A 27,019-nucleotide genomic window follows, 5' to 3' on the forward strand; every position below is an offset into this window, starting at 1 on the left:
GAATGGGCCAGACTGAGGAGACACGATGGGCGCGCGCCTCTTCCCCAGCACGTGCAGGTGCCTCGCAGCTCGCAGGCGCAGGGGCAGCGGCGTATTCGAGGTGCAGATGGTGGACATCAGAGAAGCGGGAAACCTTATGGCAGAGACGGGCAGCGCCCACGACATCGAGAAGGAAAATCCTCCACCCTGCGGTGCCAACGGAAGAACGATCCTCCCCGCGACGGGGCGCGCGGCCGAGGGGGCGGGCGAGCCGGAGCCGGGGGGCGGCGGCGGGATCTACGAGCTGGTGGACGAGGTGCAGGAGCACGCCGGCGGCGCGCCGGGAGCCGCGACGACCCCCGCTGCCGCGGACGACGGGCTGACCATGGTGGACAATGAGCTGTACCGGAGCGTGGGGGAGGCGCATCAAAGGGGCGCCGTTGTGGAGGCGGCGGGCGCCGGTGCGAAGGAGCCGGTGCCCGCGTGTGCAACTGTTGCTTCCGCTTGACCCCGGGTGACCTCGTATCATGACCGTCGCGAATCGCCGTCAACGGCGCTCCTGTTCACCGTCGGCGCCTTCATTGCACCTGCTCCTCTGTGACCAACCCAGGGGGGCGATGTGCCGAGCCAACATCTCTCATTCAACAACAGGTGGCTCACGTCCCGACTGTTGCGGGAGTCACGAGTGTAAGGGTTAGGGTTGCACTGAATATTTGATTGGCTCTGCGACTGTGGAATGCACGAAACAAAGGTGAGGAAGGTCGTGATGCTGTGGTTTCTTTCACCCAGCCAGTGACCCAGACCACAAGCTGCGAGCCGTCACTGCTGCTGTGTCTTAGTTGATTGTTCCAGCACTCACCAAACCCAGCTCCCAGCGACATCAACATCTTTCTATCGTGAAATAATCACTTGCAGAGAGAGAAGGTATCTTGCTTTTATTTCAAGTATTTTTTGGGTCTATTTACAGGTTATTATACCCAGTTCTCAATAAGTACACATTTATAAATGCGCAACTCTTAGACCCTATGTCATCACGAATGCACTTTCAGCAATATATTTTCACGCAACGTATGACAAACCCTAAAAGTGGCCAGTTTATATGTAGTGAGTCCAACTAAGTCACAGACGTTCTTTAGAGGCAACACATTTATTGTAACATCAACACGTTAACACAAAGGGGTAACTGCCCCTTCACCAGATACAGCCCAGGGTGGTGACAACCCAGCTAACTACATATTACGTAGGAGTTACAGCTACGAAGGGTCGGGCCCTCACTCGGTTCCCCGACCACGTGTTGATGCCTCGCAGGACGTGGAGCTTCCAGCTTGTAGACGTGGAGCTTGCAGCTTGTAGACGTGGAGCTTCCAGCTTGTAGACGTGGAGCTTCCAGCCTGTAGACGTGGAGCTTCAGCTTGTAGACGTGGAGCTTCCAGCTTGTAGACGTGGAGCTTCCAGCTTGTAGACGTGGAGCTTCCAGCTTGTAGACGTAGAGCTTCAGCTTGTAGACGTGGAGCTTCAGCTTGTAGACGTAGAGCTTCCAGCTTGTAGACGTGGAGCTTCCAGCTGTCGAACGAAGAACCCCGGTCCCTCTCAGGGACCCACCTTATATCCCCCCCGGGTTGGGGCCGCTCTGCCCTTGGCCCCGCCCGCCTTCTCGAGCGTTCTAGCTCCCCCTCGATCGATCTCTCTCGGGCGCTCTCCCTGGACACGTGATCACCCCCTAGCCCCCCACCTGGGGCCCTCTCTATGGACACTCCAGATCACGTGTCCACGGGGTCAACCAGAGTGCCATGGCCCTGGGCTGACACTCTCCCGCTCCCCCTTGTGGGAGCCCGCACTGCACGCCACGCGTGGTGGCCGCGCTATTCCAGCGCTCACCAAGCCCCGCTAGCGCTGGTACCACACCTGCCTACGGGGTGTACACGATGACTGTGCATCGCACGGCACGGGGCCAGCACCATACAGTGACATCCCCGATGTCACTACATATACACAATATGGGGCACACTTTCCCACGCTCTGCTTTGAGATTGGTGTCGCTTCGTAGTCAAGCACATATTTTAAATTGTCAGGGCTAAAATTCAACCAAATTGAGTGGGGGAAAAAGTTTAGCACGATGCGTTTTGTGCATGAAGTCACTGGCGACCAAGCGAGACCGTCAACGCGGTGCTCTTTAAACTTCAGTGTCATCGCAGGTGGCTGAACCCCAGATTCAAATGCTCTTCAGCTGTCCTACTGGATTAGTACTCTCTCCTCTAGTCACCTTCTTTGCTGCCAATGACTACATTGTGGAGCAAGACGTTCATTATTCACGGACAGCTACGAATCATACGCATTTTATGTAAATACATTTTATTATTATTTTCGATCGCTACTATACCAGGATACCAATGCCTGCTTGTCTGAGCAATATCACGGAATCTTTCATGACCACTTTAACACACCTGTATTTAGAATTGGGACCACAAGTTAATCGTAAATAACTCTGTTAGGTTATTCAAATGCTTAAATGTGGAACTTTTGTCCCCATGGTTACACTTGCTATGGCATTGTTCAATTTGAAAAACAATGGAACTGAGGGCGACATGAAAGTATTTCGCCTCGTTGTGGAGAAGAAAGTCAAGATAAATACGCCGTCTATTCTTCCTTCACAGGTAATTAAAAACATTTTTTTCGCACATTTTATTGGCCACATGGCCTGGGAGTTTGGATATTTGTGAAAAAGAGCTTCATAGCTCATCGGATTTCTCCAGGATAAATAAGATTCCGATTCCGTTTTTTTAAATTGTTGCAGCATTGGTGGAAGACAAACTCTGAACCAAACCTGGCTCTGCCGATGAGAAACTGAATGTCAAAACCGGTCCAGAGTTTTCCTGCATTGAAACCAATCCTGCTGAAAAGATACAGAGGTGTTGGGGTGGCCGTCAAAGGTTTCTTGAGATGAGATGGCTCCCTTTTAGAATGGCTTCCATTTATAGCCAGCCTATCAGAGTGCGTTTGTTCCAGCAGTTAAGTTTGTATGCTTTTTTTAATATAATTGTTACTGACAATGTGATGATCCAGGCGAATGTGCCTTGAACAATATGAATTGTATGCTTCAAAGAGCTCATGCACGCGGGACCTCAGCTTTTGTAAACACCTGATGCTGCTGGATGTAATATCCAGCAACACTTTGTATGCAATTGTCAATATTCTGCTTGCTTTCAAATATTCATCTGTTTTGCTGATAAATCAATCCACTGCCACATTTGCCCCGACGTGGCAACTCGATTCGATCGACTCTCGGGTGGCAGAGGGCATGGATGGAAATTGCATTATACTTACACAATCTAACCCTATAGGAACTGGTAATGATTCATGCTTCATATGATAATTCCACATATGCAACCTCACTTTGCAGTATTGTGTGCATTGAAAACTGCTCTAAAAAGCAGTATTTAATAAAAACATTATTTTCTATGTGAGTATTTATTTGATTTTGTCATATATATACCGTATGGAAATGGCTTAAATGCAGAAGGAAACTAATTATTAATATTCTATAATAAAACCTTATACACCCGTTTGTTCCCATTTCCGTGACAGTTTTAAGGAAGGGCAGAGTATCTGTGATGCACAGCTGCGGCTGTTTCCAATGACGAAGAGGAACCCAGGGAGTGTTCATTCGGCCCTGCCATCTCTATTTGTGGCAAGGCCGTAGCCATGGAGTCAACATTGGGGTGACCAAATCTTCCAGGGGATCTGGAGGTCCCAACCCAGAAAAATATTTAAATTTTAAAACGAATTTCCTGCCTAAAATATAAAAACATTCACTAACACATGGGATGGACTTTTTATTTATTTTTTACAATAATGTCTAATAGTGTATTGTATTACATTGCTCTGTTGTTTCATTGCATGTAATGGCAGAGATTAGGGATTCATAAAGTACAACCATAACCACAATCATATAAACAGAAATCTATGCATTGATTTATATGAAGACAAGTCCAGATATTGTGGCCAAGGTTTAGCAAATTGTTGTTTTTATTTACAAAGCATCGCAATTATTTTTTTATAGCAATATATTGGGGGGGGGGACATTTTGAGCATATTTGAATATTGGGGGGGGGGGAGATGTGCCCCCCCCAATATATATTATAATTACGGCCTTGATGTGTGGCTTGGGCGCTCTGCTCGCGGCAGACGGCAACGCCAGCCGCATTCGTGGCGGGAGGCTCGGCCACAGCCTGCGGCGTCATTCACGCAGCACACACGCGGAATCATCACCTCCTCGGAGACTTGTCGAAGATGAACGGAAACGCTTTTATTCTTACTCGTTAACAACTTCAATACACGTGAACTAACCAGGACAAAAGTCTCAGTCCTATGTGTGTGTGTACATAACCCTGAAGGGGAACGGTGGTGCAGTGGTTAGCGCGCGATGCTATGAACCCAACGACTCGAGTTCGATTCCTGCTCATGGCCAACACCACTGACGATTATCTGAACTGGTCCTGGGCTTCCCTAGGTCGACTCAACTTCAAATGAGTATCTGGTGTGGTGTGTAAACATGGCCACTGGTGAGACAAAGGCGGCCGAACGTGGTGCTGGCCGCCCACCACCTCGCGTGCCGTGCCGGACTCCACAGGTCCTCGCCGAGAGCACTTTCCCCACACAGCTCGACTCGGCGCCTGCCACACCGCGCATCTCACGTCTCCCACGGCTCCCACGGTTCCCCTTCCCGACTCGGCAGGGACCATCGCCCGCTTAGCGCCATCAGCCTGAGCGCTCTTCCTCCACTTCAGTCTGCCTCTGGTACCAAGGTGCATCTCTCTTTTTATGTCGCTGCCAATTACGCCTCCTCGCTCTCTCTCTCTCTGTCACTGGTCCTGGCACCTGGGCAGGGCTCTCCCCCGACCGCCTTGCCGTGCAACACTCACGGCTCTCGACGTCCGTGCTTCGCCACCGGTGTGCTGCGGCGACGTCTCAGCAGGCGTCCCATGGGAGTTTGGAATCATCGGAGAGAACCTCACTGTTCACAAGCTCCTCCGTGCCGTCAGTGGCGGATCCAGCACCCCCCCCTTCCCCCCTCCCCTCCATTGGTCTCGGTGCGTTATTTGAGAACACGACATTTCAAACTGAAGTTTCCTGGCAGAGTCGCGCTCGTTGCAATCGAGAGATAACCGTGCGGTGCGTTCTCAGTGTCACGTGGGCGGTGACGCGGCCCAGAGGTAGTGCATTCGCCATTTGTTGCAGTTTGAATCTCGCTGCCGCCCTGATTAATACTTTGTGTTTGTTAACCTTACCTATACCACGCACCATCTCCTTCACAGGGGATGTTCACGATCCCATGATGACATTCGCAAAATAGTTACTTTTGTGTGCCTGCATCACGGTCCAAACTTGCCACATTTGAAAAGTTACACTGTAAATTATCTCCAATAGAATCTACAATATCAACCATCACTCCCTCCTGCGATAACTGGACAGGAGCATTTTGAAAAAGAGTCATGAATTTAGTGAGGCTTTCCTGCGTAAACGAGCATAATCAGAAAATAATTATAATTAGTGTTGGGCTCAAGACGTGTTGTGTGGCAGTAATGTGTATTTGGAGACCGTATATATACTTAACTTTGTCGATTAGAAGAGTTTTCGTTGATTTTTTTCCATCTCCCTTACCCAAACTTATCATTTTACAGGTACTTTCCATCACAGCAAAATAACATATGTAACAATTGTAATGTAAAGTGTATAGCATAAATTAAACATTGTCTCCAGCGAAGAAAATATTCAGTCTCTTGGGAGACAGCTGAAAAACAAAAATGACATCAGCACGAAGATGTGACCGATCGAATATACAGCAGCACCCAGCAGCAGCAATCGCAGACAGGTCAGCAACTGACTTATCTCTTGGCTCGAGGGTGCAACTGCACAAATATCACAAAAACAATCTCACAGAGCTGATATAGTTACATTGTGTCGATGCAGTGTGTGTGTGTCTGTGCACTCTTCTCATTGTATTTTTATACGACAAAACGATGCAAACTCGAACTCACGAAGCCCGCTTGTTGTGGCTAACATGGCAGCAGTTGGGCATCAGAGTCATTCGCGGTCTGCTGCCTTATCTCTGACGACAGAGCCAGCATCTAACCAAACGTGGCGCCAGCGGTCACGCGACTTTTCACATCGCACAACTTTTCAACGTCCCCAACACCCAGAGGCACTCGCAGGGCAGCGACGGCTCTGCGAGGGGACGGGGGCGCGATTCTGTGATGGCGCGAACGGTGAGGCGGAGAGTGAATTACAGAGAATTGGGGGTCGGGTAGAGTGCATCTTCGCACTCATAACAGTGGTTCATTTATATACGGCGTCGTTGGTCGTGCAAATTACATCGCTGAGGAACAGACAAAGCTGAAAGGTGGCAGCCAGGCGATAAGCCGGCACTGCCAACAATTGCCTGAGCTCTACGGTCCTCTATATATTAAGGTGTTTTCAGCCAATTAATGAGTGTTTATACACGTGGTAGGGATGAGTGTAAACACGTGGTAGAAATTAGTTTAGACACGTGGGGGGAATGAGCGTAAACACGTGGTAGGAATGAGTGTAGACACGTGGTAGGAATGAGTGTAGATACGTGGGGGGAATGAGTGTAGACAAGTGGTGGGAATGAGTGTGAACACGTGGTAGGAATGAGTGTAGACACGTGGTAGAAATGAGTTTAAACACGTGGGAGGAATGAGTGTAGACACGTGATAGGAATGAGTGTAGACACGTCGTAGGAATGAGTTTAAACACGTGGGAGGAATGAGTGTAGACACGTGGTAGGAATGAGTGTAGACACGTGGGGGGAATGAGTGTAGACACGTGGGGGGAATGAGTGTAGACACGTGGTAGGAAAGCAGAGCTTGCGAGGGGGACGACGAGGGATATAATCAGCGCAGGGTTTTAAAATCGTGCCCCTGTGGACTTGACGAAGCTCTCTCCCAACGGCTGAGTCCGAGGCACTCTGAGACAAAGTCGTGGACATCGCCAGACGCGCGAATCGTGCCACATCGACGACTTTTCCGATCGTGGATTTGTCTCCAACTCACCAGAGCGCCAGCAGAGAGAGACTTAACAGCAGAGTTGTGTCAGGCACACGCCGCTCTCCTGGCGAGCTCGCACCTCCGTTGAAGAAGAGAAAACACAACAACGTTTACATTGACACCAGAATACGCCACATTAAAACATTACTTCGAATCGCACTGTACTCGACGTGGTGGAATGTAGGTTTAATTCGACAGGGTATTCATCATCATAATTAATGATAAACAAAAGGGGCTTAAATGACGCAGTCTGTGAGCAGTGCCTACCTCTCCGCCGTATAGGGCCAATCGACAGCACTTGTTCAGGAACTGTGGGCACATCGGAGTGCCACGTCGACAGCGTGCGAGATGTGGGGCATTTCTATGAAGGAGAAAACAAGCTCTTGTCATTACTCTCGTTCACCCGGGAATGCCTCACTGAGACATCTTAGAATCATGATGACGTCTCTCCCATGCAAGCAAACCGACATTGAACACCGACATCCATTATCTCAAACGTCCCTCTCCTTAAATTTAGATTTAAAGCTTTCGTGACTGCAGGGATTCATATTCTTGGTTCTTTCGGTAAAATCACGTAGAAGGGAAATAATAAACTAATAAAAATATAAAACAATTTTAAAAAATTATATATTTTTTTATTATAATACAAATATAAAATTTTTTTTAAAAAATGTTGTTTTTTTTATTTTTATTCTTAGGTTTTTTCGGTAAAGTCACGTAGGTAAAACATTAAAATTAAATCTAGAAAAAAAATGTTGTTTTATCATTTTATTATTTCCCTTCTACGTGCCTTTACCGAAAGAACCAAGAATATGTCCCTCTCCTTGTTCAAGTTCTGTGCATGGTCGTCTTCTGAGTATGACTCCCTGCGTCGTCTCCACGACCCGCCCAGGGCAATCCGGCTTCTGCTGCGGCCACTCTGCTCGACGGTGGAGCAGGCAGAGGGAGGAAGGGGCCTGGGGAGCCCACTCCCTCTGCTGACCCCGTGCCCGCACTGGACATCCGTGAAAACGAGCTTCATACCTCACCGTATTCTGATTCTGCGGAGGTAACGGTGGCCACCGCGCACCCAGTGCGATAGTGCCGCGGTCTGACCCAAAACATCTATCACGAATCATAATAAAAGTTATATTTCTTGCGATGAGAACTGCTGTAGTGAAGGCGACAATGATGGCCACGCGTTGTGGCGCACGTCCCGAGCGCACGGCTCACCACGGTGCACGCCGCCTCCACGGCGTCGCACAGCGAGACGTCGCAGTGCAGGTGGATCTCCGTCTGGTTCCCCACGAAGCGGAACACCTTCACGTGGAAGCGGCACTTCTGCGACACCGCGTTCTCCTCCACCTGCGCGGTGCTGTCCCGCGGGTTGGTGCACCTGTGCCACGCACGCGAATGCGAGCACCACGTGAAGATATTCTACCACGTTACTGCCACACGCGTTTATTGTACTCGAAATATTACAAGTTTACATGTTTTTGCGTGCGGTGCATGATCGACGAGGGTTGTTCGAGGCTTCTAGAGGAATTGTAAATGAGATATCTGGCTCCTGCTCGAGTGACATCACAGCTGCGCAAAGGATTCTGGGTTGGAAGAGGGGCGAACAAGCGTGAGACTGAGGTGGGGAGTGAGTGAGAAAAGTGGGCAATTTCACCACTCTGCTCTGCCACAGCTCTGCCCTAACCTGCGGGCTTTGGGCCATTCCGCAATTGTGCTGTGAGTGGCGGTAGTGGTGGGGAGGATGGATGCGTCATCTCTGAATTGTAGAATGATGGGTTTTTTCCACGAAAACAGCCGTCATTCTGGTAAACAGCGCTTGAGCGGCAGCGAGAATAGCGACGTGAAATGGGGCCCCACGTGTTCCCATGGTTCCCAGTTCAGAACTTCTCTTTAAAAATAAAACCACTCGAGGTGTTTTTTTGCTACACCCTTGAGCGTCACAATGACAGAACTCTAAAGCAGAAGCTAGCGAGCAATGGCCACGCAATTATAGAAGATGGCGTAAAGAGCAATGGGCGCGTGAAATCAGCAGAAAGGAAGTTTATGATTGGTGGATCATGAATATTATCATCGGGGCGGCGACGCAGTCCAATGGCAGTGCATTCGTCGCTTGTTGCAACAGTTCAAGGTTCGAATTCAGTGGCCTCCCTGGTTATTACTGCACATGAAATTACCATAAAAAATACGATTCGCTGTCTACTTCAATGTGGAGGATAAAGATCCCGTGACGTCATTTGAATAGTGTAGGCCATTGTGTGCCTGCGCCAAGATGTAAATAAAACAAAAAAATGCTGCAAAATACTGAAATGGAATTGCACAGCAACCATCGCTCCTGACCCGTGGACCAATGTTCAATTGGAGGCCGGCGCTGAGTCACAGTTTGCCGCACAGGGACAACTGCCACTGGGGTTGCCCTTTAAATGGTTGAGATGAGATGTAAGGCGCTTGAGTTGCTGAGGCATTTAAGCAAGCACGCTATAGATGCAATTTGTATCATGGCTGAGGACGTCGTTTTCTTTTCTTTGAGCAAAGGGGTAGAAGTCTGTGGCGTGGGCACGGCGCGTGCGGCTCACCCGTGGTGGATGATGGTGTACCGCGTGTCATCCGCAGGGTTGGGCCCCGGCGTGGCCCAGCACTCGTTGAGCACGAGCACCAAGTGGGCTTTTGTGCGACCGTTGTCGGGAAATATCTGGAGGCCCTCGTCTTTGAGGACGACCCCCACGAAGAGAGTGTCCAGGGTGGACAGCAGCAGGTCCCCGGCGTCGTGCGGGAACCGGTAGCTGGCGTTGACGTACAGCAACATCCTGGCCACGAACGTTCCCTTCTTAACGGGCAGGGTCATGTTTATCACACTGTCGAAAGAAGTGCATTCAAAGTCATACATCTGCCACGCAAAACCGTGACGATTCGGCAAAATCTCAAAACTTCCTTCCACACTAACAGCTGTAATGGAAACATCTATAATACAGGTCATTCAGTACCGATTTTAATATTCAAATAATATACAAATATATAGGAATGTGCATTCTAAAATAAAACATACATGTTAACGGTATTGGCCAAAACATCCCAATGCTGAAAAATGACTCGGAAAATTACAAAATGTTGGGATTACACAGAGTAGTAACATCGCCTCCCTACTGCAACAACTCGGCAAGACCCTCCTAAAAGGAGTCTTGAGACTCTTGAGTGAGGCTTTCCTGGGTAAACAAGCGTAATGACAAGAACGTGTATTCTCTTTCATAGAAATACCCCAAATCTCGCATGCTGCCAAAGTGGAATTTCTACGTGCCCACAGCTCCTGAACAAGTGCCGCCTCTCGGCCCCTGTTACGCAACGCGTTGTGTTTATGGACATTACTGCCGATACAACAATGCTCTGGGAGACCCAGTTCGGTACCCTCTTAAGGAGTAAACCACAACACCGAGCGCAAGTCAGTCGGTTTCATCGCTCAGACGAAGACAACAACGACGACATCGCTTACTGGCCACGTGTCCACGGCGTGCGGCCGCGCGACTCACCTCGTCATGGGCTGTATGATGGTGTTCAGCGACACGCGGATGTCGCGCTCGTACGCGCAGGCGAACTCCACATTGACGAGCGTCTCTCGCACCACCGCGTCCTCGACATGTTTCGCCGTGCGCATTCGGATGGTGTTGACGTACGCCACGTGCGTCGTGTTTGACTGCAAGGCGAGGGAGGGTAACACGGCCCACCGCTCAGCTCCGTGGTCACCACCAACGTTACTGCGCACACCTCGATCCCTCGGTGAGATGTAAAACACGTCCTCGTTGTTCCTGCTCCAATAAAACTAACGAATGCATCTTATTTACCAGGCAAAGCCCACTCGAGCTATTCGCTCTTTTTCAGAAGCGATCTGGCCACAAATGATTACTCAACGAAGTGGCTTATCATATAGAAAAGTATGCCAGTTCATCGTCCCGACGCGCAGTGTCCCGCATGAGTGAGGGTTTACATGTTGTTACCCTCATGGTGTTTCCACAGGCGCCGTACGACGCGACGAGCTGCCACCTGAACGCCCTGGGGGAGGTGCGTGGGGTGCACCGCTCGTCGTTGAGGTGAACCTCCTTCACGCTGTAGCCGTGCCACGACAGCGCCAGCCTGGGCAGCACCACCTCCATGTGCGACGCGAAACACGAGACCTCCACCAGCAGCGAGTCTCCGGACACGACATCGGCACATGCACCAGCAAGACACACCGACACGCCGTTCGCAATTTCCACACTATTCTGGTGAGCAATAGAAGCTACCCAACCAAGAGTTAAGTCACGGTTTTATTCTGTGTTATTGAACAGGTAAAGTCCAGAGCTATTACTGCGTTTTCAAAGGCGACCTGGCCACATACGACAGCCCATAAAAGTTGATGGTATCTTCATCACACGTGGAGATTTATAGTAGCGGCCAAATAATCTAAGCATGTGCTTCTGTATGTCCACGTGACCACCACAGACTCCAAATGTACAACAGGCATCGTCAGGGTCCGGGATTGGACCCACAACCTCCCGGGTGCCAGGCAAGGGAGAGAGAACATCTCCTCGACCCAGAGACCTGGGCCCTGTGGCCAGCCGAGGAGCAGGCGGGCGACAGCGTGAGGTGCTGCGTTCGCAGGAGATCGAGGAGGGGGAGGGGACTCGCGTCACCTGGGGACGCTTCTCTCCACTGGGCCAACCTGGTCACCTTAGTGGCTTGGAGCAACCTGGTCACCTTAGTGGCTTGGAGCAACCTGGTCACCTTAGTGGCTTGGAGCAACCTGGTCACCTTAGTGGCTTGGAGCAACCTGGTCACCTTAGTTGCTTGGAGCAACCTGGTCACTTTAGTGGCTTGGAGCAACCTGGTCACCTTAGTGGCTTGGAGCAACCTGGTCACTTTAGTGGCTTGGAGCAACCTGGTCACCTTAGTGGCTTGGAGCAACCTGGTCACCTTAGTGGCTTGGAGCAACCTGGTCACCTTAGTGGCTTGGAGCAACCTGGCCACCTTAGTGGCTTGGAGCAACCTGGTCACCTTAGTGGCTTGGAGCAACCTGGTCACTTTAGTGGCTTGGAGCAACCTGGTCACTTTAGTGGCTTGGAGCAACCTGGCCACCTTGGTGGCTTGGAGCAACCTGGTCACTTTAGTGGCTTGGAGCAACCTGGCCACCTTAGTGGCTTGGAGCAACCTGGTCACTTTAGTGGCTTGGAGCAACCTGGCCACCTTAGTGGCTTGGGGTAACCTGGTCACCTTAGTGGCTTGGAGCAACCTGGTCACTTTCGTGGCTTGGAGCAACCTGGTCACCTTAGTGGCTTGAAGCAACCTGGTCACCTTAGTGGCTTGGAGCAACCTGGTCACTTTAGTGGGTTGGAGCAACCTGGTCACCTTAGTGGCTTGGAGCAAACTGGTCACCTTAGTGGCTTGGAGCAACCTGGTCACTTTCGTGGCTTGGAGCAACCTGGTCACCTTAGTGGCTTGGAGCAACCTGGCCACCTTAGTGGCTTGGAGCAACCTGGTCACCTTAGTGGCTTGGAGCAACCTGGTCACTTTAGTGGCTTGGAGCAACCTGGTCACTTTAGTGGCTTGGAGCAACCTGGCCACCTTGATGGCTTGGAGCAACCTGGTCACTTTAGTGGCTTGGAGCAACCTGGCCACCTTAGTGGCTTGGAGCAACCTGGTCACTTTAGTGGCTTGGAGCAACCTGGCCACCTTAGTGGCTTGGAGTAACCTGGTCACCTTAGTGGCTTGGAGCAACCTGGTCACTTTCGTGGCTTGGAGCAACCTGGTCACCTTAGTGGCTTGAAGCAACCTGGTCACCTTAGTGGCTTGGAGCAACCTGGTCACTTTAGTGGGTTGGAGCAACCTGGTCACCTTAGTGGCTTGGAGCAAACTGGTCACCTTAGTGGCTTGGAGCAACCTGGTCACTTTCGTGGCTTGGAGCAACCTGGTCACCTTAGTGGCTTGGAGCAACCTGGTCACTTTAGTGGCTTGGAGCAACCTGGTCACCTTAGTGGCTTGGAGCAACCTGGTCACCTTAGTGGCTTGGAGCAACCTGGTCACCTTAGTGGCTTGGAGCAACCTGGCCACCTTAGTGGCTTGGAGCAACCTGGTCACCTTAGTGGCTTGGAGCAACCTGGTCACTTTAGTGGCTTGGAGCAACCTGGTCACTTTAGTGGCTTGGAGCAACCTGGCCACCTTGGTGGCTTGGAGCAACCTGGTCACTTTAGTGGCTTGGAGCAACCTGGCCACCTTAGTGGCTTGGAGCAACCTGGTCACTTTAGTGGCTTGGAGCAACCTGGCCACCTTAGTGGCTTGGGGTAACCTGGTCACCTTAGTGGCTTGGAGCAACCTGGTCACTTTCGTGGCTTGGAGCAACCTGGTCACCTTAGTGGCTTGAAGCAACCTGGTCACCTTAGTGGCTTGGAGCAACCTGGTCACTTTAGTGGGTTGGAGCAACCTGGTCACCTTAGTGGCTTGGAGCAAACTGGTCACCTTAGTGGCTTGGAGCAACCTGGTCACTTTCGTGGCTTGGAGCAACCTGGTCACCTTAGTGGCTTGGAGCAACCTGGCCACCTTAGTGGCTTGGAGCAACCTGGTCACCTTAGTGGCTTGGAGCAACCTGGTCACTTTAGTGGCTTGGAGCAACCTGGTCACTTTAGTGGCTTGGAGCAACCTGGCCACCTTGGTGGCTTGGAGCAACCTGGTCACTTTAGTGGCTTGGAGCAACCTGGCCACCTTAGTGGCTTGGAGCAACCTGGTCACTTTAGTGGCTTGGAGCAACCTGGCCACCTTAGTGGCTTGGAGTAACCTGGTCACCTTAGTGGCTTGGAGCAACCTGGTCACTTTCGTGGCTTGGAGCAACCTGGTCACCTTAGTGGCTTGAAGCAACCTGGTCACCTTAGTGGCTTGGAGCAACCTGGTCACTTTAGTGGGTTGGAGCAACCTGGTCACCTTAGTGGCTTGGAGCAAACTGGTCACCTTAGTGGCTTGGAGCAACCTGGTCACTTTCGTGGCTTGGAGCAACCTGGTCACCTTAGTGGCTTGGAGCCTGCTCCAGGCTTGACTCACGATAGAAACACCACGGCTGGTTCGCGCGTTCGTGTGGCACCGACAAATATTCCTGTCGTAGGCCTGCGATGATTTCGTTTCACTCGCGCTTCGATGAATTGTCACGATTCAAGGTTCACAATTGAAGTGAAGAATCGGAGATTTAGTTTTACATTGCGGAGCATCGCAGCACCTCCAGTGGCCCACGAGCTGGGAGCTCCAAAGCAAAGCGGCGCGTCACTCACCCCCGGGCGTGTCGCCGTGCACGACCTCATCGCTGTACTGGGTTCACGTGACCTCTGCAGCCACGAGGTGCCGCTATATTTACCAGAAGACGAAAATCATCACTGACTAGAATTACGACTGAATCGTGTGAGGGAGGAATCATTACGTCCGTAAAATCACAATGGCTTCAAGGCCTGTATTTTTCAACGAATGTCAAATGTTCCAGTTTATTTTGTGTAACCTGGTGAGAACTCAAGAGACAAGGATGGAGCCTCTTTTACAAGAGTGACCCTGGTATTAGTCTGCAAGTCGGGGTCACGATTATCCCTGTGTGTGATCCCGGATTAATAAATGGTGGTGTAATTTTCTAATTTAGAAAAAATGCATAATGGCGAATGCCGTCAGGGGAACTTTAACATCCACTGTGAGTTAAACAGATGGCGCGTATTCAATTTGGTTATTACACACCGCAGTATTAACCAGGGTGGCCACTGGATTCAAACCGTGAACCGCTGCGTCAAACGCAGAACGCGCTACCGCTGGGCTGCGTCAAACGAGGCGAAAGTCAAATCCGAAATGCATGCCGATTTGCTTTGTAAAGAGGGCAGAAAACCGTGGCGATTTACCTTTGTCCATCATTGAACAAAAGCGAACGGTGTTGTCTCAGTAAACGCAGCGATGCCAATGAGCACAAACGTGGAGAAACGACTGGTGTGGTTGAGAACGCCCGTCGTGTAAAGGTGCCGTTACCTGTGATGATGAAGTTTGTTGGTTCTGGTGGTCTCTGTAAACAGAACACGACGGGAGAGTGACGTGAATGCAACACGTGCACGCATGTTAACACAGTCCACGTATGAGGAACAGGATTGGCGGTGAGCGTTGCTATTTTGACATGAGCTGGGTGTGGAGGCACACGTCTGTTGTACGTCGCCTTGGAGGCGAGGGCCTGTGGATTACGATCTGTGGAGCTGTCAAACCCAACGGGCTGTGAGGCAGCCAGAAGATGGAGGCACAGCAAGTGGACGGCATCCATTTGTGAGAGCTTGGAGTGTTATCCCCTCTTTGCGTGGCTTCCTCCCGGTTCTCTGGAATCCTCCCGCACATGCCACCCACTCATTCGTGGAATTGACCAAACATTGAAATTTTAGGACCCTCCTGAAAAATAGCCTACATAGTCGGTGAGGATTTCCTGGATACATGACATGCATCACAGTGAGGTTAAGTTTTCTGGTGTTGAGACAGTCCCTCAAATGTCAACGCACAGGGCAATGGTGAAATAAAATTGCGAAATCTGGGCTTAACATTGTCACAGAATTAAACCATAACCATTACTGGACATGGGACGCTGGCAACATCCCGAGTAGGCCTCATCTGAACTGGTCCAGGGGCCCCTGGGCATTCTGTATGAACCAGAGGCAGACGCGACTCCCTGAGACCCATGACAGCTCCAGCAGGCCAGCGGGACCCTGGGTAACGATGTCATCACCAGAGTCAGATAGACTCTCTCCCCAGGCCAACGGCATCCATTACATACATACATGGTAGTGAGACCATAGGGAATCACGGATGTGACTGTGGGATGTCAACAGTGGTTGTTCGTGCTTAGAGGTTGCACCAAAGAAGATGGGTGCCATCCATCGCTCGCTCAGGCAGGAGACCACGTTCCATCTTTACCTCCACTTCAACAGCAGACGTGGTCTCCTCTCCGACCGTAGACTCCGGCATCCTGGTCGCTGAAAGAGGGCTGCTCGCGTTGATCTGATCCAAATGTGGTTTGTCATCTGCAAACAGGGGCCACAATAATCTCTGGGAATATCGTCACACTGGATCGCTATAGATGTGAATGGTCTGTCGTTCTTAAATGTTGCTATAGTGAAGATACATCGACATGCAAATATTTTAATCTTCTCCCACCCATTGTTGGTCTTAACATTCCAGACGGGGAACTGTTTGTACTTTCGTGAAGGCGGAGAGCTCTTGCCAACAACATCACCAGCAGCATTAGTTTAACAAGCCTGGCTCTGCTGATGAGACCCAGAAGATCGAAACTTCCCCAGTTTTATCACTTGAACAATGCTGATGGATAATATCGGTCCAGAAGGTCGATGGACTGACACGCGTGTTTGTGTGGAGTTTGTTCTCCACCCCCCACCCCCACCTTGGGACCACAAAAATTGGTCATTTATTGAGATTCACTAGCAAAATATGTTGAATACTTTTTTGTGAATGTCGGGGCCTTATTTTTTATTAAAAAATTGTTTAACTTTGTGAGTGAATCAACCTTGGCTGTCAGCTCAAGTTTATGGAATCAATAGTAATCTTCTTGTTATCTGCCACACACTTATTCAATAGCCTGAGGTGACAACCATTGAACAACTGGGAACTCATCTCTCCAGCCACGCATTGTGGCGAGGGCCCCGAGGACTCACGGCAGAACGTGGCGTTACGCCACGACTCGGCACGGACGCCGATGCCGCCGCACGCGACCTCGTAGGCCTCGATCGCACGGCACACCCCGGCCTGCGGGCGCGGGGACAGGCAGGCCGCCCGCAGGCACCGTTGGTGGAACGGGCGTGGGTCGACGGTGCTGTGGCACGCCGCGAAGGGGTTGTGGGAGGTCCCCAGCAGAACGAGGCAAGCCTGCTCCCCGTGCTGATCGCCCAGTAGACACGAGGCATTGAACTCCTTGCAGAAATCCTGACACGAATGTGGAATAAATAAATAACAATGAGACAGGCTTTGGAGTGACCACTGCTATGATCATACGATACTAGAGGTGCCTCAGCCCATTGAGATTCAACGAAATACTGCAGGTTTCATGAATTTGATCTTCAACCCTGATGATGGTGAAGCTTGGAAAACTAAATGGAGTCCACAAGACATCAAAACAAACACCTCCTCATCATGGAACCTCCTTTGCCAGTTCCAAAATATGAGAACAGGTTTTATTTTTTATGGAAACAAAACTCAATCAGAGTAATGAGAGCTCGGGGTGAGCAGCTACATCACCCCGAGCTCTCATCACTCTGACAGTGCGTTGTCTTTGTGCTGTGTACGCCTTTCGGCGTCCTCTGGTCTAACACCGGTTGAGACGAGGCTCGAAAGAAAGCTGTCTCTGGTGTGGACCAATCAGTTTCAAAGACATTGCATTTATTATCAGAGCATGTTTTTTGTTTGTATTTTCACCACAAGCATTGTGGTTAACGCAGACATGATTCCTTGTAAAAGGTTTCAGTTTGGTGTTTTAGCATCTTAACACCTGTTTTGTTGCCAGAAAAAAAGGGAAAACCCCATTCTCAAACACCTCCTCGTGAAAGACTCAACGGCGCAGATGATTTGTGGCTTAGATCTTCCGCGAAGCTTTTGGGCTACTACCCCTGAACCGCATCCGCACACAAACCATGGCAGTTGATGCAAATAGTTGATGCACAAATGGAAAAATGCTACAAAAAAAATCCATTGTGCAACTGTGGTCACCACCCTGAACAGAACCATGGGACATATGACGACCCACTGCCCGATTCACAAATACGAAGGAGGAAGCATCATCACAGCGATTAACTCCTCCTCTACTTCTGACGCAATGATCTATCTCACCAACTCCCTCAATGTACAATTCTCGCTGTTGTTCTACATCAACATCAGCGATACGACGAAGATGAGTTCGATCAATTAGAATTAGACACGGAAACAAAAACGACTGCCGTGTTATAACAACCCAATTCTAAGAACAAAATAGCAATTGATTCACACTTTATCTGATATGCACGCATGAATATAACGTGAGTTTCACTGGGAAAATTGGAGGTTCAAGACCAATTAGAAGAGTTGGATGCAAAACAGAGACCCATGCATGGCTGCAACATCCGCCAAATGTGATCGCTGCCTGTACCGTGCAGGTTATGATGCCTCGCCTCCAACTGAAGACGAATCCCTCCAGGTTGTCGGCAACAACCCCATCAGGAGTGTAGGCGTCGTCGCTCGCATTGCCGTTGAAGTTGCCGCACAATCCGCACGTCAGGCCCTGCAGCCTCTCCCCCGCGCACACCACCACGTTGCCACTGACAGAAAACGTGATTTGTAATTTCACATTGGTGGCCGAAACGGTCATGCCAGACTCCATTTCGTACAGCTGGAAACTCCCACCACCCAAACTAAGAGGCAGCAATACCGGGGAACCGTCCATCTGCAACAACAGAGAGAGAGAGAGAGGAGAGACACGGTTAGAGAGCGCGTGGACGTGCGTGCGCAGTGCTTGACCCTTACAGCCGAGTTCGCAGAGAGGAGCCTCTCGGCGTGAACAGCGACACCTCCTCCTGTCCGCGGTGGGGTGGAGGTCCCCATTGCTGGATCCTATTATCCGCACTCAATGCAAATGATGCACGCTCCCCTTTGCTGCGTCGCTACCCTGGTCAATAATTGCAAGGATCTGCTGCTCCTCTTATCCACGGATAATTGCGGATATCAGGATGGTTATTTACCACATCCGGGACACCGCACGTGGACGACCCTGCATGGACCGATGTGTGGGCATGGGTCACGGGGTGCGGACGAGGAGAGCGGGAGGGGTTTCTCTGTATACAGCCAACGCGTTTCCCTACTCGATACACCATGGCTGATGAATCATCTGCGATTCGTGATCTTGAGCCAGCGATGTACATTCCAGATGATTATGACGAGGCACAGTTGAAGTTGATTCCAGGACAGGAACTAGTGGCGGGATCGGGGGACCGGGGTGTGGATGAGAAGCCTGGCGGTGGCATGTTGGATCATCTGGACGGTGGAGGGATGGGCAGATAAGTGGCTTTGGTGGCGTGGTGGTGGAGGGGAGCGGTAGAGAGCATGCCAGGTGTCTGTGCCAAGACAAATGCCCTCACCACAACTTCGGCAGTGGTGGTGAGGAACATTCCACGTACCTGCACCAAGATCCCACTTCTGCTGCGTGTTATATTGAGAGAATAGTGCAAAATATTGACGTCAACGCTGATGGTATTTTGTTGGTCCGAAGGCTGGTTTCTTCCACTGATGACGATTTGAAAATCCATATTTTGATCTGGACGCGTTGAATAATCACACAGCCTCGTCAGCACGAAGCCGGAATATTTGGGGAGCCTCAGCAAAGCGTCATCGAATGTGGCAAGAGTCCAGTCGGGCCTCAGGGTGCACGCCGAGGCGGTGTCCGCGTGGCAGGCGTCCTCACGCGCACACCGCTGAAGCTCCTGGCACCGCACCTCCCCGCCGGAGCCGCAGGTGCACCTGCGGCTACATTCCCCGTCCTGCGGAAGACTCTGGAATAGAAGCACAAACTCATCGTCGCAATTTCGCTCCCGATTATTCCCCCTTCAGACAAACCAAGATTCAAGTCGGGGCAGCGACCCAGGACGGGTTCGGCTATCACCCCCCCCCCACGCGGCGCACAACCAACCTGGCCGACGGGGAAGTAGAGGCCTCGGTGCACGCAGCCGCACGCCTCGGGGGCGTCGGCGCAGCGGCCCTCGTTGAGGACGGAGCCCCGGGGGCATCGGCACGACTCGCGGCACGGACCCGCGCAGCGCGCCGCGGCGGTCCGGTCGCCGCACGAGTCGGAGCAAGCGCTGCCGCACAGAGCGTAGACGCCGCGCTCCTGGCACGCGGAGCCTGCGGCGACAGGGTGACACACTCAGCGTGGACACACCAGGGTGACACACTCAGCGTGTACACACCAGGGTGACACAGTGTACACACCAGGGTGACACACTCAGCGTGTACACACCAGGGTGACACAGTGTACACACCAGGGTGACACACTCACCGTGTACACATCAGGGTGACACACTCACAGTGTACACACCAGGGTGACACACTCACCGTGTACACGCCAGCGTGTCACACTCAGTGTACACACCAGGGTGACACACTCACCGTGTACACACCAGGGTGACACACTCACCGTGTACACGCCAGCGTGTCACACTCAGTGTACACACCAGGGTGACACACTCACCGTGTACACACCAGGGTGACACACTCACCGTGTACACGCCAGCGTGTCACACTCAGTGTACACACCAGGGTGACACACTCACCGTGTACACACCAGGGTGACACACTCACCGTGTACACGCGTTGGACATGCGGGGATCTGAGACGCCCATTACGCACGGGAAGACTCTCTCAGTCGACCTCGTGTCAGCTTCATAATAAACCACCCCCCGTCACAGCAACGAGTTCGCCGTGTGACGTGCCACACGGTGTCCACTCGCTCTCGTAGGGAAAGTACGACTCACTGACTCAAGGATTCCGGGGAGGGTCGGGGCGCCGTTCTCACCGCACGGCGTGTGGACGCGCCAGGGCTGGAGGCTGGCGCCCAGCGCCTGGCACAGCAGAGCGTACGCCTCGAGCACGCGGCACACCGCCCGGCGCTGCTGCTGCTGCTCCTCCTCCTGCTGCTGCTGCCCTCCCCGAGAGCCGTTGCCGCCCGCCGCGAGGCAGGCGTCCAGCAGGCAGCTCGTCACGAACGGACCGGGCTCCACCGACGCGTGGCAGTCGACGAAGGGGCCCGATGTGCGGTTCAGTGTCCCGCAGGTCTGCTGCTTCGGGAGCCGCTTGTGGCTCTCGCTGCTGCAGTCGCAGCAGTTGCCGGTGCAAGGCGCGGCGCATCGCCTCTCGCTCTCCGCGGTCAAATTCAATTCCGCCCTCGGGAAATCGTCGGCGGTGTCGTTGTTGAAGTTGCCACACATTCCGCAGGTCTTGTTAAAGAATCGGCCAGGCAGCGATACGAAGACGAGGTGGTTTGAGACGAAGGAGAGCTTCAGGCCGAAGCTGGTGTCTAAAGCGGTGCCGAAGCCACTGGGGTAGACGTGCACGGTGCCGTTGTCGAGCAGCGCTGGCAGCGAGCGCACCACCCCGTTCACCTAAAGAAGCGCGGGGCGGTGTTAGAGTCGAAACTCAACAACTTTTACTTACCAGCTAATGCCCACTGAGCCGTGAGCTCTTTTTCAGAAGTGACCTGGCCACAAATGATAGCTCGACGAAGTGGCTTATGACGTGAGAATCTATATCAGCCACGTACACTAAACGTATGTTTCGAAGTGTGGAGGGAAAAGCCAGAGGACCCAGAGAAAAATCCACACGACCACGGGGAGAGAGAACTCGCAAACTGCAACTGTGAAGCAGCAGGCGTCAGGGTCGGGATCTAACCCACGACCTCCTGCGTACCAGGCGAAGTAGTAAACATTTCGTGTGAATTGCAATCTCGTCTTAACGAACAAGGTGGCTGTTAGAAATTACATTCCATTGCGGGTTGAGCAATCCATTCTCTTGAACATCAGTGAAGCAGAAACATTCATGACAATCCAATGAAATGCGCGCAGCTGTCGGGGGGAAATCTGCCGTCTGTAGAGCCGCTGAACGACTCCGCCGCCGTCTCCGGCGACGTTTGGGAGTTCTCCCCTCGTGTGTGTGGGGGTCTCCAGGCATCCGGTCGCATTCTACCCACAGGAAATACTCCTGAGGAACTGGCCAAACATCTGCAAACAGGACCCATTAATTGAGATGCAGATAAGCGTTTTTGACGTAAAACGAATAAACAGCAACGGCAAACTAAAACAGCCGCTCTGCCCCTTTCACGCGAGCGTTTTAAGGAGAAGTAAAGATGCGTGTTACCCTGACGTGAGTTACCCTGACGTGAGTTACCCTGACGTGAGTTACCCTGACGTGAGTTACCCTGACGTGAGCGCTGTTCCCCGCGCTCAGCGCGATGCGCAGGGCGGACGCGACGACGGTGAGGCGGGTGATGTCGGACAGCGCCCGCCCTCGCCCCCCTCTCTGGGTGACGACCTCCACGCTGAACGCCTCCTCCTCCTGCTGCTGCTCCTCGTCGCACAGGCGCACGAGCGCGTGGCTGCAGTCGCTGCGGCCGCCGGTCCGCAGCAGCGCGCCGTCGAAGGTGCGCGCGTGCGCGCCCGAGAAGAAGGCGCAGGCGGCGGTGAAGGTGGCGCGGCACGAGAAGGCGGCCGCCCCGGGCCCGGGCGCGCACGCCTCGTGCGCGGCGCACGCTTCCTGGACGCACGCCACCGAGTCCGGGGCGAGGGCGTCGAAACTGTCGAGGCAGCTGCATTTGGTGGAACAGGCCTCGTCCGTCCAAAACCTCTCTCCGTATCTGTGGAATTGACCTGCGTAAGACATAAATGTGAAAATACAAATGCACGTGGAAGTCAAAGGCTTGCGACCCCACCGTGAGGGTAGCGGCCGTTTACAGTCGTTGCGCGTGAGCTGACGCTTCTTCGCTTGAAGCGAAGCTCTCGAGTCGGGAGACAAGGCGCACGTGAGGCCTGGACAAGCTGTCACCCTGCGGGGTCACAGAGACACTAAACATCAATAACAGCGTGTGGCCTTCAAATAGTAACTTATTAAAAAGGCACAGACGCGGCATAAAAGTGCTGTTTAGTTGAACCTACATGGCGTGGAAGTTGTACAGGGGGAGTAGTGAATAGTGGTGCAATGCTCTTTCGCCTGCAGTTATTGCACCGGCGACAATCACAATGGCTCCTCCCGCTCTTGAGCTGCCAGAAGCAACCGTCGTCTCCTCTCAGACTGGGTGAGACATAACATGGCAGTACTACCCAGGGCGGCCGATGGGTTGGAACCGCGAATCTCTGCGGCACGCGGCTTGGCCACGTCACCATATTGTAATGACATTGCGATGCAATAACTCGCTCATAAAAATATACTTTTAAAAACCTCTTACCATACCATTTACATTGCATCCATTCGCTGGGTCCACTTCCAGCCCGTCGACACGGAAGATCCATCGCCCCGGCTTGTTCACGTTGCTCGTGTTTTGCACGTGAACGATGTCGGAAGTCCGGGAGCCGGGGAGAGTGAAGTATCGGCCCTCATCGCCACTGTTGAATCCGGCCTGGATACGTGAACAGTAACAACAACATCAACAACAACAACAATAAACAACGGATCACAGAGAGGCGTGCGTGGCAAGGAGGAATATTCGGGAGAGGTAACCGAGGGAGAGAACGACTAAAGATTGGGAACGAGAGAGAGAGAGGCCGGTTTAAACAGCTGGTTGGGTCTTCAGCTGGGACTTAGAAGTCTCCATCGACTGCGAGTTTCTGACCTCCAAGGGGCGGGGAGCTCCAGAGTCTGGGCGCCGTGCGGACAACAGTCCGGCGGCCAACCGGATCCGAAGCCTGGAGCGCGCCACGCTGAGGATGGCTGAGTGGGGCAGCAATGCCAGTGTCAAGAGGAATGCCCTCTGATTGTTCGGGGAAACTGCGATGAGTGTCACGACTCGTATTTCAGTCGGGTCATGCACCGGTTTCACGTGCGAGTTTTGGCCATTTGGGACGAGACTTGATGAACCGCGGGTGACCCATGCAACGTGAGGGCGGCGATGCCGCTAAGTGCTCCGCGTCGAGAGAGCCAGCGGCGCGGTGACCTGACCGCGGGGTGGGGGGGGGGGCACGTGGAGCGCGTCGGCTCCGTACCTGCGCGTGCTTTCCTCCCAGCCCGGTCAGCGCGTCCCCTCCGCTCGCCGTTCCGGTCGTCCAAGTGATGTCCCCGTAATTAAACATCACGAACGACACGTTGCCATTGGAGGCCAGCAGCAGCTGGAATGAGTTAATCTGCAGAGAATCGCACACGGGCTGAGCCGCTGGCGTGCGGCAGGCCACAGTCACCCCGGCGGGGCCCACGCGGCCCTGGCTCCCGCTTCTCTCAGGTGGAGGGAGGGGGCAGTTGGGGTGACCACGTGACCACTCCCGTGTGTACTCTCACAGGTGTCCCTGTGTACTCTCACAGGTGCCCTCTCCCGTGTGTACTCTCACAGGTGCCCCGTGTGTACTCTCACAGGTGCCCTGTTCCGTGTGTACTCTCACAGGTGTCCCGTGTGTACTCTCACAGGTGACCCGTGTGTACTCTCACAGGTGTCCTGTCCCGTGTGTACTCTCACAGGTGTCCCGTGTGTACTCTCACAGGTGTCCCGTGTGTACTCTCACAGGTGACCCGTGTGTACTCTCACATGTGTCCCTTCCCGTGTGTACTCTCACAGGTGTCCCGTGTGTACTCTCACAGGTGCCCTGTCCCGAGTGTACTCTCACAGGTGTCCCGTGTGTCATCTCACAGGTGACCCGTGTGTACTCTCACAGGTGTCCCTGTGTACTCTCACAGGTGACCCGTGTGTACTCTCACATGTGTCCCTTCCCGTGTGTACTCTCACAGGTGTCCCGTGTGTACTCTCACAGGTGACCCGTGTGTACTCTCACAGGTGTCCCTGTGTACTCTCACAGGTGACCCGTGTGTACTCTCACATGTGTCCCTTCCCGTGTGTACTCTCACAGGTGTCCCGTGTGTACTTTCACATGTGCCCTGTCCCGTGTGTACTCTCACAGGTGACCCGTGTGTACTCTCACATGTGTCCCTTCCCGTGTGTACTCTCACAGGTGACCCGTGTGTACGCTCACATGTGTCCCTTCCCGTGTGTACTCCCACAGGTGCCCCGTGTGTACTCTCACAGGTGCCCTGTCCCGTGTGTACTCTCACAGGTGTCCCGTGTGTACTCTCACAGGTGTCCCGTGTGTACTCTCACAGGTGTCCCTGTGTACTCTCACAGGTGACCCGTGTGTACTCTCACATGTGTCCCCTCCCGTGTGTACTCTCACAGGTGTCCCGTGTGTACTCTCACAGGTGACCCGTGTGTACTCTCACAGGTGTCCCGTGTGTACTCTCACAGGTGACCCGTGTGTACTCTCACAGGTGACCCGTGTGTACTCTCACAGGTGTCCCCTGTGTACTCTCACAGGTGCCCACTCTCGTGTGTACTCTCACAGGTGTCCCGTGTGTACTCTCACAGGTGTCCCGTGTGTACTCTCACAGGTGTCCCGTGTGTACTCTCATAGGTGTCCCTGTGTACTCTCACAGGTGTCCCGTGTGTACTCTCACAGGTGTCCCGTGTGTACTCTCACAGGTGTCCCGTGTGTACTCTCACAGGTGACCCGTGTGTACTCTCACAGGTGTCCCGTGTGTACTCTCACAGGTGTCCCGTGTGTACTCTCACAGGTGTCCCGTGTGTACTCTCACAGGTGTCCCGTGTGTACTCTCACAGGCGTCCTCTCGCTGCCGCCATAGAAGGTGACGTTGCTCCAGGTCGCGACGAACCCCCAGGCGAGGGGCTGCCGGGAGCGGGATCCGTAGCCGCGCTGGATGTCGGCAGCCGCCCGGGCCAGCAGGGGCCCCTGGAGGGCCTCGCGGTACGACACGGAGCCGGCCAGCGCGTTGTGGACGTCGGCCCAATACGGGGCGATGAAGGCGCGGCCGTCGCTCAGGGGGAAGCCCTCCGGCGTGAACTGGCCCACGGGGACTCGGAAGGACACGATCCCGTTGTTGTTCACCTGCGGTGCGAGTGAAGGCACAAAGACAAAGATCCCCCGTGCAACCTCTTCAGGGGCTAATGGGGCAAGTGCTCGCGTCAGTGGGCAGCACCTCGACAGGCCGGGGGCTCCGGCCCCCTCGCTCCCCTGTGTCTCCCCAGTGCTGATTTTGTTTACACACCTCGCCAGCTTGTCGTTTGAAGGCTGAGTCGACCTAGGGTGGTGGATGGTAATTTACGAAACTCGCCTCATTGTTTCGTTGCCTCGCGGGGAGACTTGAACCAGCGACCTCTGGATTGCAAGTCCCGTGCGCTGACCGTCGAGAAGTGCCGACATCCCCATTGCATAACAGTCGCGTTACTAGTTTAGTTTTAGGATTCTGGTTGACACAATTGATATAAAACATAGGATCAAGCGAAAATCCGAACACCCAGAGAGGGCGAGGTGAATGTGTGTTTCTCAGGGATCCGTGTGGACTGTGCGTGCCTCGGGTGTCGCTCACGGAGCTTGGGCGCGATATTCGCGTTTTGCTCGACGCGTCCTTTGCTCGACGGAACACAAACAAGGGGACATATTGAGAGTGGCAAAATCAATAAAATCCGTCTTGCACGGATGCCTTGTGAGAGACGTACGTAGAGGGAATGGTAAACGATGCCAAAGTACGTGAAGGGCGATGAGAGATGGATTTCTGGAGAGCCGCCATCGTCGGACTTGGGGGTCTCCTTGTCTCCTGCTTCCAACCCGAACGGGCAGAAGTCCCCATCGGCAACGCCGGCCCCTGCAGCCACCGCACAGGTCACAGCACCCGCGTGTCAACCCGGGACGGGGCCTACGCCGCACTGCTTCACGGTCACGGCTAATTTGGGTGGTTAACACTCGACGCCTTGACTTCTCCAATGCAGCTTTCATGACAAATATATTCTGACTTGAGTTGTCAATAACCCCGGGGAGAGGCGATCTGTTCGCATTACTCCTGGTCCGCTGCTGCTTATTTTCAGGCAAACGCCGCAATGCAGCGAGAAACCAACATGTGAGAAGGATTACAGATCCGTTAGCCTCCTATCACACGACTAGAAATGGTTCACAGAAATGATCGCGAGCCAAGCAATGGATGCCTTGGAGGCCCCCATCCTCCTCACCCCCACCACGCAGAGTCGCGCGAGAGGTCACACTCTACCTTGGCGCGTGATGTGAACGCACACCACCAAGATGCGCAACAAGTCCCTGGGCAGCCTTGGATCCGTTGCCAACCTAGACATGATGTGCAAGGACGTTGGTGGTCTCAACATGGTCACAGATAACCGCACGAACATAAAACATCACGATTAACTTTGGCTTTGCACGTCATTTTGC

The 27,019-nt window shown here is 52.9% G+C and overlaps 1 protein-coding gene across 1 annotated transcript; it reads right to left on the reverse strand.

The window, feature by feature from the left end:
* Positions 1–276: 276 nt before the first annotated feature.
* Positions 277–26,925, reverse strand: LOC144949512 (alpha-tectorin-like). Its single transcript, XM_078879437.1, has 23 exons — positions 26,844–26,925; positions 26,299–26,444; positions 25,400–25,687; positions 23,786–23,923; positions 23,037–23,202; positions 22,008–22,456; positions 20,768–21,196; positions 20,611–20,716; positions 19,729–19,940; positions 19,380–19,591; positions 18,196–18,364; positions 16,733–17,000; positions 15,978–16,084; positions 15,219–15,288; positions 11,030–11,223; positions 10,565–10,728; positions 9,617–9,895; positions 8,259–8,421; positions 8,075–8,086; positions 7,314–7,407; positions 6,154–6,204; positions 4,598–4,652; positions 277–379 (listed from the first exon to the last, which is right to left on the reverse strand). Exons 1-23 carry the CDS (start codon positions 26,923–26,925, stop codon positions 277–279), a joined length of 3,957 nt encoding a protein of 1,318 aa, XP_078735563.1.
* Positions 26,926–27,019: the final 94 nt, after the last annotated feature.

Source organism: Lampetra fluviatilis, chromosome 54, assembly GCF_964198595.1.
Source record: "Lampetra fluviatilis chromosome 54, kcLamFluv1.1, whole genome shotgun sequence".
NCBI classification, from domain to species: domain Eukaryota; kingdom Metazoa; phylum Chordata; class Hyperoartia; order Petromyzontiformes; family Petromyzontidae; genus Lampetra; species Lampetra fluviatilis.